The 19,655-nt window shown below is 34.8% G+C and overlaps 1 protein-coding gene and 1 pseudogene across 3 annotated transcripts in view; both read left to right on the top strand.

Moving 5' to 3' along the window:
* Nucleotides 1–19,655, top strand: part of LCOR (ligand dependent nuclear receptor corepressor) — a 142,388-nt gene that overhangs the window by 89,996 nt on the left and 32,737 nt on the right. For 2 of the 3 annotated variants that reach the window (XM_042960292.1, XM_042960291.1), the window contains 3 exons: nt 3,827–3,959; nt 8,467–8,754; nt 11,890–11,983. In XM_042960292.1, the coding sequence (XP_042816226.1) occupies nt 8,517–8,754; nt 11,890–11,983 (332 nt within the window). In that variant the 5' untranslated portion in view covers nt 3,827–3,959; nt 8,467–8,516. Of the gene's footprint in view, nt 1–3,826; nt 3,960–8,466; nt 8,755–11,889; nt 11,984–14,530; nt 17,141–19,655 lie in introns of those variants that run through there. The other variant, XM_042960293.1, reaches the window with a different exon arrangement.
* LOC122232208 lies at nt 1,742–1,854 on the top strand (annotated as a pseudogene).

Consider the following 19,655-nt stretch of genomic DNA (forward strand, 5'->3'; position numbering starts at 1 on the left):
ACTTAATATTATGAAGATGGCATTACTCCCCCAAATACCCTGCAGATTCACTGTGTAACCTACCAAGATTTCTGGTGACTTCTTTGCAGAGATTGGCAAACTGATCTTAAAATTCATGTAAAAATTTACAGGATGCCTGAGTAGCCAAAACAATCTTAGAAGAGAGGATTTACACTTCCTAATAGCAGAACTTGCTACAAAACTACCGTGATCAACATAGTGTGTTTCTGGCCTACAGATTGATATGTAGATCAGCGGAACAGAGTTGAGCATCCAGAAGTAAAATTTATAGCCAGTGATTTTTGACAAAGGAAGTTGGACCCCTTCCTTTTACCATACACAAAAGTTTATTTGAAACGGGTCATATACCTAAAAGTAAGTTCTAAAACTATAAAACATTTAGAAGAAAACATAAGAGTAAATCTTAATGATCTTGGGCTAGCCACTAGTTTTTTAGATATAATACCAAAGCACAAATGTCAAAAAACAAATTGGGATTCATTAAAATTAAGAACTTTGTACTGTTAACAGTAGTAGGTAGCATCAGTGAAGTGATAATAAAGCTCATTGATGGGAGAAAATATTTGCAAATCTTAAATCTGATAATGGAATTGTATCCAGAATATATCAGGAATTCTTACAACTCAAACATTAAAAAAAGGTGAGCCCAATTAAAAACTGGGCAAAGCATAAGAATGTACATTTCTCCAAAGAAGGTATTTAAATGGCCAGTTAGATGTTCAACATTATTAATCATTAGGGAAATCTAATCAGAACCATTAGGCACCATTTCTTGTGTACTGGAATGGATGTAATAAAAATGATAGCAAGTGTTCATGAGAATGTGGAGAAGTCAGAACCCTCACTGCTGTTGGGAATATTAAATGGTACACTGGCTTTGGAAGATGGTTTAGTGTACTTTTTCAGAATGGTAAATATAATTAGCATATGATCTACAAATTCCACTCCTAAATACATATCCAAGAAAAATGAAAATACACAAAAACTTGTACACAAACACTAAAGACTGCATTATTTGTATCATAGCAGCCAAAAAGAAATAATGGTCATTATCAACTGATGAATGGATAAAATGTGCTACATCAGTACAATGGAATGTTATTTGGCAATAAAAAGGAACGAAGTACCGGTATCTGCTACGATGGGGTGAACCTTGAAAACATTATTCTAGGAGGAAGAAAACACACACACACACACACACACACACACACACACACACACACACACCATGAATATTGCACGATTCCATTTATGTGAAATATCCAGAATAAGCAAGTCTGTAGAGAGAGGCAGAAAATACTACAGTGGTTGCCTAATGTTGGGGCAAGTGGGAGAATGGGAAGTGAGTGACTGTTAATGTCTTGGGGTACAAAAATATTCTGAAGTTTTATCATGGTGATGGTCCCACACCTCTGTGAAGCTACATGAAAAACATTGAATTTATACTTTAAATAGGTGAATTCTATGATACGTGTATTATATCTCAGTAAAACTGTTTGGAAACAAAACAAATTGGTGTGACTATAATTTAGATGAACCAACTAAAAGTTATCTGAAGGTCTCAGCGTCCAGGTTGATAAAAATTGGTAATTAATTGTTTAATTCAAGAAAAAAACATGTAACACCTTCCTTACTGAGTGCTGTTAGTTGCTATGAGTTGATTTAGATTAGAAAGTAGCCTGAATGCAACATTTGAGCATGGTTTAAGTATAGATATTCTGTGCTTGCTTTGGCAGCACATATGCTAAAATTGTAACCATACAGAAAAAATTAGCATGGCCCCCACGCAAGGATGATACAGATTCACAGATTCGTGAAGTGTTCCTTATTTTTGTGGTGAGCTCCAAGTGTTGTATGTAAGTGTTGAATCACTAAATTTTACACCTGAAATTAATATTACACTGTATGTTAACTAGCAGGAATTTAAATAAAAACTTGGAAAGACGTGGAAAGGATACACGTATTTGTAAATGTATGTGTAGAATCAATGGGGATAGCTGTATGCTTAACACATTGAAACTACACTGTGTACAATGCGTCCTTCAACTAACATCTCTCATTGAGATACACATTTTTAAACACGAAAAATAAAGATATCCTGCTGAAAGTCTGACTAAACTTAATGTAGGACTGAGGGGTTAAATACAGTTTATACCATATAATATCTGAATTTAAAAATCACTAAACAATGAAATGCCATTAAAATATAATACAGTTGAGGATTTTATTGGTCTCTAATTAGTACCCATTCCTGATCCTTTCAGATGTTAAATCTGTATCAGAATTACATTATTTTGTGATTCATTTTTAAAAATTAGTTTCTTTAGGCCACGAAAGAGAATGTTGGCAAATACAACTATAATAAAGTTGGCAAGTACAACTATAATAAACTTAGTTGGTTAAGTGTCCAACTCTTGATCTCAGCTCACGTCTTGATCTCAGGGTCGTGAGTTAAAGCCTCGTGTTGGTTGGGCTCCATGCTGGGCTGGGGAAGCCGAATGAATGAATGAATGAATGAAAATGTTTTTTATAATGACTTTATAACAATATTTTCTTTATGTGGCAGACTTAACGTGTCTCATGGATATTTTATGGGATGATTGTTTTCGTTTGATTATGCAAGAGAGTTCTTCATATTAAAGTGTAATATAGAATTGGTGCTAAATGTGTCTTTGCAAAAGACACATGTTTTGGTTGTGCTGTTGACACAGTTTGTACAATGGAGAAATGATAAAAATCTGATTGCACATGTCATTGCTTGCATTTGAAATCTTTGAGAAAATTGTGGATTATAATGTGCCTTCAGTGCCCTGTTTGCTTCCTTTTCACTGTGTCAGGGTGTGTCCCCATTTTCTTTTTTAGAGTACTTTTAGGTACTTCTAAGTACTTTTAAGTTTTCCATGACAGAATTATATATGCCTGTGGTGATACATTGTGGTGATTTGAAGTAAATTATATGCATTGGAACTTAAAGAACACTTAAAAGATGTACTTACTTAGTCTCCTGTTCATTAGCTACAAGAGTGGAAGTAAATGCAAAGCATTGTCTACCTAGTCTAGTGCTCCTACAGCCTGAGAGCAGATTCTGGGAGTCTTTGGGATGAGTCTAGTGTGGCAGTTTGAAACTTTGTGATCAGGACTTAACATGTTTATATTGTAAGCATGTTCAAGCATATATAGAAATGTGTACCTTTAGAACATGTGACGCAGTATATTTTTAAATTCTGTTTTCTAGAGCCAGTTTTAACGTATTAATTTCACAACTCTCTACACATTTGAAAGCTACAGTTTATGAATTATATTCTAGGCACAGAATTATGAATTCGGATACATTCTTTTGAGTTTTCCCTTCTGACGGCCCTTTTAAAATTATGTTTGTTTTGTGTCTGGAGAAAACATCTTATACTAGGAGGGCAAACATGATTCTCAAATAGTATTTAGGATTTAAGCTATTTTTTTTTTTGTCTGAGTTGAATGTCTGTGTACTATTGCTGTATGGTGTAATAAGAACGGACATATTTAAATGCTCAAGAAAAATCTTCCGTTAGTAATGTTATTTTAATTAGAGTTTATCTGTCAGTTTTAAACAAAACTTGTAAGATACAAGTATATTTTTACATTCACTTTGCTTTTATACTTTTGTGGAGATAAATTTTATTCTGATTTTAAGTTTTAAGATATTTTAATTGTATTAAACTGATTTGTCTTATCTGTTACTAACATTTGTCTTTGATTTTGCATCTGTGCTTTTGATACTGAATGGGGAAAGATTTTTGTGCAAATATTTCACCAAATATTTTTGCAGGGACACTTAGTCGGTCTGGATGAACCAGCTTCGGGAGCTGGGCAAGAAGCTCTGCTTAAACAAGAGCAAGCAAAAATCATTCGATTCGAGAGACAAGCAGAAGAGTTCCTCAATGCAGTCTTTTATAGAAAAGGTTGGTTCTAGTGAAGAATGGCATTTAGCATCTGCTTGTCTTATATTTTCTTAATTTTAATGTCATTTTTAAAAAGAGTTACTTTTCAAAACATTTTTCTTTGTTGATAACACACTTTATATTCCTTTGGTCAAGTTAAATTTGGAATAGGTTAAGGTAACTCCTCTTCCCTCTTTTTCAGTTTGAAGTGATGGAATCATGTAAGTTTTGTTAAATAGTTCCTGAAAGTATTAGGAAAGTCTGAAAAATTCTGAGGTCTCAGTACTAATATATTTTGTCAAATTTTCTTACATACATAGTGACAGTTTTCATCGCAGATAACCATAAAGCTGTATAAAATTTTAGTGATTCCTTGCTGAAATTTCATTTAGAGAGATGTGAAGTTGTATCTTAAAATTAGATTTACAGGCATTTATTTCCTTTATAGAGCCTTGTTTCGCTGAAACTTCTTTCAATTATTAAAATCAGAGAAAGGAATTCATAATTATGTAATAAAACTTTCCCCCTTACATTTGAGGTGGTATTTAGTAGCTCCACCTCTTATATTTTTCAATTTAACTTTCTCCTTAAAACCTTTGTAGACATGATTTACATTTTCTCTATTCACAAAGCCTAATTACCATCGGCCAAGACCTTCAGAAAGCTTCCTTCCCTCTATGATCCATTCTAGTGAAGTCTTTACTTTCAAGAAATTCTAAATGGATTTGTGTTCCTTAGTTATGTGTTTCCTCTAGTTCCGAGACAGAGGTTACTGTGATAGGTTCTAAAAAAGTGTCCTACAATCTCTTGTGACCCTGAATACTCTTTAATATTCAGCAGACTCAATGATTCTGCTTTCTTCAGTACTTCTTTATATGTTCTAGTTTATATCCCTCATTCTTCTGGGAATTCCCTCCCCTCTGAAATTTGAAGGGTGATTTTTGCCTTTACAGTGGTTGGAAGTCTGATAAAGTGCTATTCTGATTGGTTGGTTACAGTTGGAAACCAGCTGATGTTCTGCCTAATGTGGTCAGTATTTTCAATTAAGGAACGCACGAGATTATTGTTTTCAGTGACATCTTTTTTTTCCTATGCAAAATTAAATTTTTCAGTACACCCTCACCTCACTTTTAGTACCCTCAGCACCCTCTGACGTGAAGCTCCCAACTGAGGCTCCCATGCTCACTTTATCATCCCCTAAGTACCCTGAAATCTAAAATTATGTTCCAAATAGTAATTTTCTTAGTTGTATAAACATTTGATTGTTTTATTAAAGTAATTCACATTAAAGTATAAATGATAGACTCGTTCTGTCAGTTTATTAAATAAAATAACTTTACAGCTCCTCTGCTGCTCCTGTCCTTTAGGATGTGTACTGAATGAGTCACGGGCCTATTGCTGCAGCAATCTTCGTTATCTGCAAAGAGGAGCTCCTCTTCCTATATGTGGAGAAACCACTTTTCATCCAGTCTTTGCTTGGAGGGAGTTAATAAGGCCAATCATAAGCATATTCCTAAAGAGAATTCTAGCCTACTTCTCTGCTAGTCCCATCCCTTTGTCATGTAGGAATAGCTTAAAGTTCTTCTAAGTTTTATTTTAAAATTAAACTTTTGGATACATGAGGGAAGGAATGTTTACCTTGGAATCAGCCTTAGGGTAGACTTTAGGGATGAGAATCCTCTGAAATTGTATGTAAAGTTAAGTTTGTGTATTTGTATACTGGCATATGATGTTCAGAAAAAGAACTATTGCTTTGCTATTAGAAGTTCCTTCCCCCTTGTTTTATGTATTAATATTGATATTTTTAAATATTAATCTTCATGGAAATGTCTGAAAGCCATTAGTACTCTTCAAGTTATACCAAAAATGTATATAATACGCAGAGATATGACAGGCAATTTAGTCTGAAGGGTGTGTGTGTGCGCGCGCGCGCGCGTGTGTGTGTGTATACATATATACATACACACACACACATATATATATATATATTTTAAATAAATATTTCAGAGATTTGGAGTTATTAATACTTTGTTTCCAAGTATTGCAAATTGTGTGTTTTAAATGAGTATGAAAAGGTTCTAAAAGCTAAGTAGGAACATAGATGCAATTAAAGTAGGCTTTTGTGGTATGGATTCAGTAATAAATTTTAGCTTATGAACGGTATACCTTCAACTATCATTATCAAATTTTTTTCCAGCTTTGTCACTTGTGTTAGAAAATTTGACACTTTCTAAAAGTTAGATTTGCATTTTAAAAACATAAGTGGCTGTAATGTAACATTTACTTGTTTTCCTGTAGTGTTAATTTTGATCTGATTTGTGGTTTTTATTTGACTCACTTGTGCATGTTCCCCAAGACATGTCTAGATTTATAGAAGTTGTGTTTTAAGTAAGTGAAAGAATGAAATGTGTTCAGGAAACTTTTCAAAACATGTAGAAATTCATATGACAGATATGTCATCAATTTGTAAGTATGAATTGTGTTTATGGTTATGTTCTTCATTCAACAAAGAGGCAAGATACACCACAGCCATTTAAAGCTCAGAGGTAGCAGTTTATGGTCTTTATTCTAAAATCCATGATTTTTCAAAAATCTATATATTTATGAATCTAGTTTAACTCTGCCTATTTGAAAACTTTCTTTATGTGTTACAGGGGATAAGAAGATACATTAATATATAAAACTTGAAAAAATATAAAACTTGAAATTATATACAGTCTTTTATTTGGAAGATAGGTCGTAAGTGGAAAGTTAAATGAATATTAATAAGAATATTCAGTGGGTAGAGATTTTAAAAAAGCAATGTATGGCTAAAATGTTTATTAAAATTTTTAAGGAACTCATTCATGGTTGTAATAATTTCTGAACCTTACCTATTTGAATACCTTGATTCTTAAACCATCTAGCACACTCAAGTCTATTTATAGAGAAGAAACATGGGGTTAGAAGTACTTTTGGTAGAACAGAAATGTTGCTGTTGGTAGAGAAAAACCTCATTAAACTCCAGAGAATTAAATATTCTGACTTTAGACTTTCTTCTGGTATTTAATGTTGTTTTTCAGGGGGAAAAAAAATTATTCTTAGAGTCCCATGAAGTTTTGATGATGTGTATGTTGTGGAGATTTTAGGTTTGAATTGTAATGAGTCAGTTTATCTCTAAATTTATAAATCAGCCTTATAGCTCCAACATATTATGGGTAAAGTAATTTACCTTATGTAGTTGATCTTTAAAAGACCAAAGAAACTCAGGTTTTCTGGAACTGCCTTCTGAAACCTCTGAAGTGTGGTGTGGAAGTAAAGGTCACAGGTGGAACATTAAGATCAGGGGGAGAGTTTTAATCAAGGGTCTACCACTAACCATCTATACAGATTTGAAGAGGTCACTTCTCTTTAGACACATTAACCTTATTTGTCTACAGAAAAAAACAAACAAACACTATTTGATGGTGATTGATTTGACTGATCCATTTATTACTCAGCTAATATGAATGCATACTTTATGCCAGGCAAGATTAGGTGCTGAGTATACAGAGGTAAACAAACATAATCTCTGCTCTTGAGAAGCTTAGTCTCCCTGAGAGTGTGGTAATGATAGAGATGTGATGATATATTTATACCAAACATTTTCTCTTTTATTTTGCCCTATTTGACCTTCAGGGTCCCTCCCAGTGCCAGAAGTTATACGAGTTAATGAATTCATATGGTCTTTATTTTTAAATTAACATGGACTAGAAATTGATAAGTTTATTTTATTAATTCCTTTGCTATTGTGTTTAATGATTGGCAGAGTATATTTAAAGAACTCGTGGAAAATATATGGTGTTAAACTTTGAGATCTGGCCTTTAAACTCCGAGCCCAGTGGTTCCAGCTGCACCTAGAAACTTAGTAGAAATGCCAGTCCTTGACCTCACCCTACAACTGCTAAATCAGTTAGCCCTGGGGATAGGACCCAGCAGTCTGTTTTTACAAGCCCTCAAAGTGATTCTTATGAGCCTGAAAATGTGAGGCTATGGCCCCAGTCTGTCATGGACCTTATATTAAGTATCTCCTTTTACAATTTTGCTATGCCTTCAGTCTTTGACAGAAAGTAGATTATGTACTCATAACTGAGTAATCCATTCTTCAACAATTTAGGAAGAGATGGCTGAGGAAAGGTCTAGGAAAAACCAGATGTAATCTATAGGTGGTAAACAGAAGTAATTATTTCATAAAAGAAAGGTTTGAGATTTCTGTATCAGGTAAGTGATTTTTGCCCATAAGATATACTATTTGTTTTCCCTTTATTTAATTTCATAATACTGAGGGGGGTGTTTAGAAGTGATTTTATGAAAAGTTTACTTTAAAAAATCTGCAGCTCATAAGCTTAGAGCTTAAAAATCTAATTCTGGGAGGGAATACTATTTTTAGGAGATTGCGTTTTAAGAAAAAAAATGAAATTTTATGTTTGCTTGAAAGCTGTCTTTTTTTTTTTTTTTTTTTTTGTAGTACATTGTCCCAGTTTAAAAGTAAATAAATCTTTGTTTACAGACAGTCCCTGGGTCTCCGACCCCAATATTCCCCTAGTGGCCCGTGAGATCATGCAGCGAATGATCCAACAATTTGCTGCTGAATATACCTCAAAAAATAGCTCTACTCAGGACCCCAGCCAGCCCAATAGCACAAAGAACCAAAGCCTGCCGAAAGCATCTCCAGTCACCACCTCTCCCACGGCTGCAACTACTCAGAACCCTGTGCTCAGCAAACTTCTCATGGCTGACCAAGACTCACCTCTGGACCTTACTGTCAGAAAGTCTCAGTCAGAACCTAGCGAACAAGGTATGGTTTGATGTCAAGGTCTCCTCTGTCCAATCAGAATAATTTTGGGGAGAAGAAAATTATTGGCAAGTAGGGCACCAGTAACAATAGGATAAAAACTAATTTGATTCTTAAATTATTCCTGACTATGCAGTCATAGAGAAGTACAGATAAAATGGCTACTATACATTATATATCAGTAGTTTGTAGTCAAGATCAGTGTACCACTCAGGAAAGTTAGGTGGTTACACTTGTTACTGATCTTTAAGTTACTTGATATTTATATAAATATTTTATGTTTTACAAAGCATTGCCATATCCATTGTTTTTAAAACCCCTGTAAAAAATTAAGTTTCCCCTGATCATCAGTGTTCTAGAATTAGCGCCTAGCTGAGAAATACATGTATCTTGTTAGGTAGAATTTATACTCTGCAAATGAAATTATAAGGCAAGAATGTGTATTGTTTGCATTTTTAAAAAAGAAACTCCTAGGGTTAGATATAATGAGGAAGACAGTAGACACAGCAGGTTGTTCAGTGTATTCCATATGTATATGGATATACATGTATATATACAAGCACCTCCATATGTATATGTACTGTATTATGAATTAACCTTAGAATATTTCCAAGGTAATTTAAATTTGTTGGTGAGGATCCTAATTAAGGGACAAGGTTAAAAGGTTATCAGTTTTGCCTAGCAAATATTTCTTGAATCTAAGAAAAGTTTACTCTTAAATAGATTAAATATTTGGGGTTTGTTGTGATCCCTTTTACTTTTAATTTCACAGAGATGCAGTGAGCATTTCACCTGGGCCATTGTTTGACCCATTACAGATTGTAAATTGGTGATGTCTATTCTAGTGAGAGTTCATTTTCCTAGAATATCTCCTAAGAGTGTGCAGAAAGTTATGAGAGGTGTGGATTTATTGGTGAGAAATACATGTTCATTTTGCAAAATTAGGTTTGAATTTGTATGAAGAACCTCTTAGAAAGGACTTTCTTTTGCTTATTATAAGTAATTTAAGAAGGATTTACATTTAATGGACTGGCTTTAGGTTTTTAAAGAATACATTTTTGAATAGTTTTTCTTTTCCTTTTTTTCTGTTTCTGGGTAAAGAACAGCAATCGTAATCTCAAAATTCTCAGAGATTTCCTAGTAGAATTCCTCATTGTCACATGTTCACATTGATCATTGTACCTTTGGTCACCATATTCGCAAAATTGTGCTTTTCTATTTTATTGAGGATTATCTTTACCAAAGATTGGTAGCTTTCATTAGAAGTCTTTTTTTTTTTTTTTTTTTTTAATGTTGATTCATTTCTTGAGAGAGAGAGAGTGTGCATGCGTGGAGAGAGGTGGGGGGGTGGGGTGGGGACAGAGAGAGAGGGAGACAAAGAATTTGAAGCAGGCTCCAGGCTTCGAGCTGTCAGCACAGAGCCAGACATGGGGCTCAAACTCACAAACCGTGAGATCATGACCTGAGCCAAAGTCAGACGCTTAACTGACTGAACCATCCAGGCGCCCCTAAAAATCTTTCTGCTCTAAATATTGCATTAAAAACTTCAGGTTTACAGTAGGAGAATGACAGTGTAGAGGTTGTATTTAAAATATTAAGGATAGAGATTAACATACAAAGATACCACTTAGTCTAATTTAATTTCTAGTTGGTGCTGTACTTAAGAGATACATTGTAGTGACCGTATGCTCTGAAGAGGAATTTGACCTAGGTGACAGGATTGTAGTGTATAGACTTCAAGTGAAACAGAATTTTAACATTGTATTTCCCAGATCTATTTTCAAGTGTTTTCAATGAAACCACTGTATATTTAGTATATTTAAGTAGACTTAAAATATGTTGCCTATTTGATGATTAGACAGGCTCGGAAGTCTTTAAATAGTGTCTTTTGTTGGAAATATTTTGGTTGGAAATATTTTAAGCAGTGTGTTTGCTTGTTAGATGTCTAATTGGGTTAACTTGGTGTCCTTATAAGATTACAACTATATTTTTAGAAATATTAGTGACTCTAAAGGACAACAGTTATTCTGGATGAGTGTGGGATTTTTGGTTTACAAGCTCAGTCACATATTTCTAACAGCCTGAAATCAGGAGTTACAGTGTGCTCAGACACAAATCCTATTTAGGTTCTATGTTGGAGCAGTTTTTAACATAACTAGATAGAAAGGCCTCTCTGCTTGTCAGCTGAAAATCAGAGCCATTGATTATTAGCTTGCTCTGTTAATTTTGGACAAAATGGCAGCTTTAAAAGTTGTCTAGAAGATGAGTTTTCTTTTCTAGACATGTCTATGAGGGAAAGAAGTCTTTGTGGGATAAGAAGGTCTTCTAATTTTATGTTCTGATAACATGAATTTGTTATTCTAGTTTCAGTAAAAAATGGTTAAATCTCTAGGCTTTCATCAGTATCAAGACGATTTCATTCTTCTCTTTCCTTAAACTTTGCTCACCAGTTTGTAACAGCTTATTAATTGAAAAACCTTGCCTTTATAAATACCAAGAAGGGAATTTTGAATCTCTGAAGAGTTTTTCCAAAAGATTGAATTCAAATATACAGTTTTTTGCAGATGTGTCCAAAGAGTAATGAGGACACATGAAAATCACAGTTAACATCTGATTCATCTTACAGACTATTTTGTATATACATATAATTTAACCATATAAACTTATGCTTCAAAATGATTTGTGTCACATAAAATTTTCTGAATCCAACTTTAATGTTTGTTTTAGTGTTTCGGGTAGACTTAGCTCTTGAGGAATTTGGTTTTATAATCTGATGTGGCACTGAGATCTCATATGCTTTGATAAAGGCACATTTCAAAAGCGAAGTCTAATAGTTCTATTTACATACTGTGTAAACTGCAATTTCTAATACCTGATGATATCCTAATGTCTTCTGTGGTAGGCTGGCTGTACTTTTTCTTTTGCCCTATTAATAAAATATTTAACCTTTGGAGATGTTAGATATACCAAGCTTTGCTAAATGTATGTCACTTTAGGAGGGAAGATACCCTGTCTTACGTATATAGCTAGTGTATCTGCTTGGTTGACTAGACCTATTGCTTTGTCATTTTTAGTCTGTTCAGTTCACATGTGTTCCTAGTTTTTAATATCCTCAGGTGTGTGTTTGTGTCTCTGCAGACGGTGTACTTGATCTGTCCACTAAGAAAAGTCCATGTGCTGGCAGCACTTCCCTGAGCCATTCTCCAGGCTGCTCCAGTGCTCAAGGGAACGGGTAAGGGAAAATATTTGTAGAATTTCACAGTTTATAGGGGACGGTTTATCGAAGATTGGTGAAAATCTCCTTTATATGTTTTAAAAATTAATTCTTCAGAGTAACGTTGTTATAAGTAGGCCTTTAGTAGATTGCTTAGTCCATTGATCAAGTAAAAGCACAGTCTGTGAAGTCCAGAATTGACTAGTGTAGATCAGGTTTGCCAAGTTAGTACAAATAGTAAATGATGGAAAATATGGCAAGAATGTCTTGGGACTTTCTGTTGTTGAGTGTTTGGGAGTGGGAAACCCAACCTAAATAATTCCAGAGTTCAGATGTAAAGGCAGTAGTATGTGTGCGGAGGTTGTTGAATGAAAATTGGGCTCCAGTATTTTACTTGGTATCTCTAATGAAATGTGTGGGTATGTGGGGGCTGTTTGTTTTTTTCTTGTTTGTTTGTTTTGGTTTTGTTTTATTCGTTGATTTGAACTGCAGTTTTAACTCTGTGTGGCAGTTCAGAAAAAATAATCGTATGTATTTTTTGTTTTTTAAGTGGTTAAGACTGTAGATGTTGGGATAACCGTCTTATGCTATCAAGACATTATATGCTCAGTTTTGATAACTCTTAGCAGATTACCCACCACCTAGTTTTATAGTGTGAGAATTGTCTTAATTCTCCCTCTACATGTACATAGAAACCATGTAGAAAAGCCAGATATTAATGAAGACATTTAAGTGCCATATTGGGAAGGAATTTCCATAAAATTGTGTTGTGACCAAAAATCAACTTCATTCATGAAAAATCACTTCGGTAAGCTAAATTAGGTAATATTTAAGTTTATCAACTTTTAGAATATCGACATAGGAAAGTTTTTAGGTGTTAAAGCAATAAGTACACATTAAATGGACTAACCTTTTTTCAACTTCCTCTTAATTACCTTCAAATTGAAGGATTCCTTTACTGACTTCTAAAATGCTGCCTTTATTTTCTCTAAAATTCCATCATTTTCCTTTTTCTCTCCTCCTTTATTCGATCTAAAAGTAACTTCTTGATTTAATGCAGTTTGCATGGTTTACTAACCTTTTTTCTTAAGCCCTCCTTTTCACTATAGTTTATACTAGATACAAGTCCTTGTGGTCCCAAATCATTGGATTCCATTTTTTATATATCAGAAAACTTGGATTGTGTAATTGAGGACACATGTAGGAGAAGCTTAAGTGTGGTTTGTATAAATGAATCCCTCGCCTAAGATTGATTTAAACTTGGCCACCAAGTCCATGTATTATATGGTTGAAGTTGCTGTGTTTATCCCTCTGAATGGAAAGAAAGTGTTTTTTATGTGGTATTGTTTTCTGGAAGACAAAAGCACCAATAGATTGCCCATCTTTTAGTTGACTATTCATTGTTTTCTTTATTATGTTTTTTACTGATAACAGCACAGGGTCCCTGTAGACTTTTGGAGAACATAGCTGGCTTATCATTTCTTCAGAGTTCCACGTTTGTGCCTAGTAAATGTAATTATTCCCCTTGGGCATGCTTTACCAGTTGCCAGTTTTATCAGTGATAATCTTTATATCTTGTGAAAAATGGAAACCTTATGAATTAACCTTGTTGTAAGTAGTTGACTTTTTAAATATTATTTGAAAGCTTTCCACTTAAAATTTCAAAATTGATGTTTGATATTTTAAGAAGAGACCATTTTAACTAAAGAAGACTGCTTTAAAACTGTTTAAAACATATACCTCTGACAGTAATTACTTTGAGTAGAACTTAAGGAACAAAGTTTGGGGAAAATAAAGGGCAGTTCTTTAAAGATTGGATTATTTCAAATGGAAAAATAGTGGTACTCGTGTGTCTGCAGCTAATAGTGTTTTAAAATGAAGATGTGGTAAGTTAAAATGCGATGGGTATTTTGGTTTGGGTCCCCCCCACCCCCCCCCACCCCTTGGGGCTGGTAGCCATATTTTTTTCCCAAGCAAAATAAGAAATGTTATTTGAACTTGTTTGGTTTTTGATAATGAATATCAGCTTGTTTGTGGGATAAATGAGCAATTATCTATGGGTTCCACCAATGTAAATGGTTCCAGTTTTATAGCTGGTTGTCATGAATGTTGAATATGTTGCATTAAAATAAATAATTTGGCTTACTCTTTTATTACTGTACTTGTTTAGTGGTAACGTCACATTGGTAACACAATTCTGTGTAGATCTATGGAGACTCGATGATTACTTTGTAATTAATAATTAAGGTGCTATTTTCAGACAGTTGCGCGAAACTTTTTCTCCGAAAATTTGTGAACCCAACCAGAGACCAGCTGACAGGTTTAATTTTTCTTTGCCCAAAAAGCTCCTGGTTTTTTTTTTTCTTTTTTCCTTTTTCTTTTTTTGTGAACAAGTTTTAAAACTAACTGCTGAGACCATTTTTTTTTTAATTTTAGAGAAAAATAAATAAATAACACAAAGTGATGTTACCCAAGCAAGGCCTTCTAATAAAGGAGTGGTCCCCTCACCCATCCCTCCCTACCTGTGCAAGTCCTGCTCACATCAGTTTCCTTCCATCCAATTAGGCGACCTGGGAGACCCAGCCAGTACCGCCCAGACGGACTTCGGAGTGGTGATGGGGTACCTCCAAGAAGCTTACAGGATGGAACCAGGGAAGGTTTTGGACACTCCACATCACTCAAAGTTCCATTGGCTCGATCCCTGCAGATTAGTGAAGAGCTACTGAGCAGAAACCAATTGTCAACAGCTGCCAGCCTTGGGCCATCTGGATTACAGAATCATGGACAACACTTAATATTATCCAGGGAAGCCTCTTGGGCAAAACCACATTATGAGTTCAACCTCAGCCGTATGAAGTTCAGGGGAAATGGTGCACTCAGCAACATCAGTGACCTTCCTTTTCTTGCAGAAAACTCTGCCTTTCCAAAAATGGCACTTCAAGCAAAACAAGATGGAAAAAAGGATGCGAGCCATGCATCTCCTGTAGATTTAAAGATACCGCAAGTTCGAGGAATGGATCTTTCTTGGGAGTCTCGCACTGGTGATCAGTACAGCTATAGCTCTTTGGTAATGGGTTCACAAACGGAGAGCGCGCTTAGTAAAAAGTTAAGGGCTATTCTTCCAAAACAAAATAGAAAAAGCATGCTAGATGCTGGACCCGATTCTTGGGGCTCAGATGCTGAGCAGTCTACCTCTGGACAGCCATATCCCACATCGGATCAAGAAGGAGACCCTGGCTCCAAGCAGCCTCGGAAGAAAAGAGGGCGTTACAGACAGTACAACAGTGAGATACTGGAGGAAGCAATCTCAGTGGTTATGAGTGGAAAAATGAGTGTTTCCAAAGCTCAGAGTATTTATGGGATTCCCCACAGTACACTGGAGTACAAAGTAAAGGAGAGGCTGGGCACTTTGAAAAACCCTCCAAAGAAAAAGATGAAATTAATGAGGTCGGAGGGGCCAGATGTTTCTGTAAAGATTGAATTAGATCCCCAGGGAGAGGCAGCACAAAGTGCAAATGAATCAAAAAATGAGTAGAAATACTGTAGAGTGCCAATTACTGTACAAACTGGGTGAGCACTACTGCATTGTTCAGCTGTCATTGCTTGCACCTGGCTTCATTTACTGTGACACTTGTTTCTTTGCAGATTTTGCATTGACTTGTGTGTACAGAGGTGAAAGGTGCATTCTGAATGTTGCATATTTTAAAATTTTCATGTGCAGTATGGCTCGGGATATTGTTTGGCCTTTTGCATGTTTCTCTACAAAAGAGAATTGAGTTACCTCACAGAGAACAGATACATGGAAGTGGACTCCTTGCCTGTAGAGCCTGCATGCTTTTCTTTCTTTTTTTTTCTTAAGTTATATTTGCCTTTATTTAAAAAAAAAAAAAAAAAAAAAAAAAGGAAAAAAGCCCCCTTTTAGAAACCACCTCTGTCATACTGGGAGCTTTATCATTACAAATTGGAAAGCCATCTTATAAAATCATTCATGTTTCTCTTCTACAATTCAACTAATTGAAGGATTAAACTAAAGAAAAAATTCTAAGAACAATGAACCTTGGAATTTAAGAAATTTGGTTATTCAATGACACATAATTATTTAGGTCAATTTACGTTTTGTGATTTTCTTCTCACTATTAAATTTACTTAACAAATCAGTAATCTGTTTAGTGCTCACCCGGAGGGAAAGGAGGTGGAAAATGTGCACACACTACCTTCAGAAATGCTTTGGTTAATTACTTTGTAACACTACCTTTGCTGTAATTTTATTTGGGATTTTCTAAGGGTAGAATTTGGTCTCACCAACAAGTGAGGATATAGCCTTATCTCATGGAGGACAAGCTCCGTTCTTACTCAGGAGCAGTCAGGGTACATTACATAAAACAGTAGAGGATGCCTCATTTTAACAGACTTTCTTTGTATTCTTAAAACCTTTTACAGATTTGATCATGTGCTAACTAACGACCGGATGTCGTTGCAGCAACTAGTTTAAAGTATTCAAGATCTGTTTATTGGGAGAAGTAAGGAAAGAAGTGTGTTTAAGTAATTATAATATTGAAAAAGTGGTATCTAGATTTTACAGCCTCAGTAGTCTGCCCAAATACCCACATGAATGAAGGATCCATGTTTGTGGTGAGAAAAAAACACAACCCCGAGGTAACCTAATATGATTTAGGTTGCATTTTACATCTAATGATAATTCAATCAGAAATCAAGCTCAGTAGAATTTCTTTTTTAACCAGTCCAGATACTAGTACAAGGGGGGTTGTTTTTTAGTTTTTATTTAATTCGTTGCTTTTGATTTCTTTCTTTCTTTCTTTTTTCTTTATTTTGGCATCCTGCGTAATATCCCTTTCTTAACCTTTTCTGATACCTAGCTGATTTTTGTGGTTGTTTAGCACACAGTTCAGGACTTTTCAGATAAGCACTCCTTAACATCTAAGCGTTTTTTGAGATGGGCTTTTCAAATTACAGTAACTGAATTTGGAATATTTATTTTCTAAAAATTTTTGCAAGAATAACTGACAAAGCCCATGAAATTTAATTTTGCATTGTAACCAAATTAAAATTACTGTTTGTGCAAAACAAAACCCATACCACATACACCTAATCTAATCTAATCTAATTTGCTGAGAAAAGTGGTCAGGCCCTTCTAAATGCTTAACCAAAAACAAAAAGGCATTGGAGTTTTTGTGTAAAATCAAACTTGGAGCATTAAATTGAGGCTGATGATTTCAGATGGATGCTAACAGTTTGAAGAGAAGTAGGTCCAGACATTCCCAAGGCATAAATTCTTGCCTGGCAACTTTGGAGCAGTTAATTAGGTTAAGGATAGTTTTCCCTCAGCAACGTCTGTGTTCAAAGGTTAGGCACACCATTGCTGTTATTAAAATACATGCACTGCTCATTCTTGACAGTAGCCTGGGCTTGGTTCTCCTTTCGGTTTGGTTATTTTGTGTAGCAGTTTAATCCGTGGATGACTGAGCCTGTTTCCTCTTAGCTTTCTAGTCTTCTCAACAGAAAAAGCAGCTGGGGTTCAGAGCAGTATATGACTCTGCAATATTTTCTAGCCTAGCTAGAAGTTGCAATAAAAATATTTTATGAAATACTTGGTTTTCATCTGCAGTTGAAGGAAGTTGTAGAAAGTTTGCTGAAAGCAAAGGGCTAAGCTTGTGAAGGAATGCCTCCTTTGTTCCACACTCAGTAATTTGTCACACACAATTAATTGCAGCCATGGTACCTTTTTGCATGATGTTTGGGGTATTCGGTAGCCCAAATTGCTGCAAAAAAGTCCTTTGAGCAATTAATTTGTGCTTGCTTTTATCCCCTCTCAGAAAGGCATCATTAAAGGCCCATTTAAAAATCTGGCCCTAAAAGTTCAACTTTTGTAGTTTTACTGTTCAGAGAGGTTTAATCCTGTGTGGTAGTCTATACAGTGATGTATGAGTTGAGTTATGTAAATTTTGTCATTGTAGTGTACATGGAGTGATCATTTTACTAACATAAATATTTTCTATGTGTGTTTCAGTGGATGACAATCGAGCAGCAGAAGAATGGTGTGCCTACCCTTTAATGCTGCAGTTTAAATAAGAGAACTTGTATTGTGTCATTTCAGATTGTAGGCTGAGAGTTGTAAATAGTGAAAATTTGAGTACTTCTATTATTTGTTTTGGTTAGAAAGTGAATTTAAAAACAAACCAAACTCTAAACTTTCTCAGATTAAAAGTCCTGAGACCTGAAGATTGTAATATTCATGTCTGTGAAGCTTTTAAACATTACACTTGAGATCAGTCATGACTTGATATTCAGGTAAATTTTCTTTTCCAAGAAGCTTTTGAATAAGCATATTTCCTCCAAAGGTCGGTCGGTCTCTCTCTCTCTCTCTCTTTTTTTTTTTTTCTTTTTTGAGTGTAGATTATTTTAAAGCACTAATTGCATTACATTGGTAACTGCAATATAAAATAGCCATTATTGTTTTGTGAAGCATGGTTGAAATTAGATAGTGGTCCCTTTTAAATTTCATGAGCCTCTCAGAAAAAAAAAATCTTTAAAAAAAAATACAGAAAGCTGCTGAATATTTCAAAAGATATATATTTTACCTTATTGTAGGTTTTGTAAAGTTAGTTTGTAATATTCAGGTGCACTTTTAATGTTAAATTTTGTGTTCAGAGTTCCATTATACCATGTATTTCTCGGAGGTGGCTCATCACATGGCTGGCTGTCAGTCTTGGTGCCGCAGCGATCTTTTAATATTTGATTTCTCTCTTAATTTGCCACTGTTCTGTATTGGCACTTTCAGTGTAGATATTCTAGTTTGGGGACGTCCTCATAAGTGTGTAATAGAGATTGGTCTATTCGCATGCTTAATTTCTGCTAATCAGAGTTTTGCATGGCCCAAACAACAGTTGACCATTTTTATGGTATGGGAAGGTATAGTTCACAGCTGTCTTTGTCACAAAAGCCTTTTCTCCTCTCATTTTCCAGTAGGCAGGTGATGGCATTACTCCAACTATATATTATTCAAATTAATGTTAGGAGATAATGTATTGAAAATCAGTTCTTGCGTTTTTATGAGAGAACATTGGTATCATTGAATGGATAAGCTATGGCACTATAAAATCAAAAATACTAAATAATCCTGTGGAAGGATATCTAGTTAGTATTTTTACCATTAGCTTTCTCATTTCTCAGACAGTAGAGTCATGAAGCTTGACAATAATGTAGTGTACTATATTACTTTGTTCAGTAGGCTTTCCAGTGACTCTGAACTCTGTTCGTGATGAGCTATACACTTTTTTCTGTTCCCCAAATACCATGAAGGACAAGGTCTCTCTTTCAAGAAACATAATTTATATTTGTGTATAATACTTTTTAATATTAAGTTTGTTGTTACTCTGAAGTTTAGGTGTTGCTTGAGAAACCTTTGCTGCAGCAGATCACAAATATGAGTAAGGCTTTGTGTGATAATAGGGTCCTTATGTGAAGTTAATTACTGTTCAGTTCTGGTGAGCAAGCTCAACAAGTGTGAAGTGTGTATTAGCTTTATTTGGTACACTTTTACTTTACAATATTGAAGTGCTTTTAGAACTCTGGTTATCTTATAAAAACCATTACCTCAACCAATTGGCATTTTCATTCCCCAACATTTTACCTGAGCTATAATATGAGCTATATGGGATCAGATAGTGAA

Source organism: Panthera tigris, chromosome D2 (assembly GCF_018350195.1).
Source record: "Panthera tigris isolate Pti1 chromosome D2, P.tigris_Pti1_mat1.1, whole genome shotgun sequence".
Taxonomy (NCBI): Eukaryota; Metazoa; Chordata; class Mammalia; order Carnivora; family Felidae; genus Panthera; species Panthera tigris.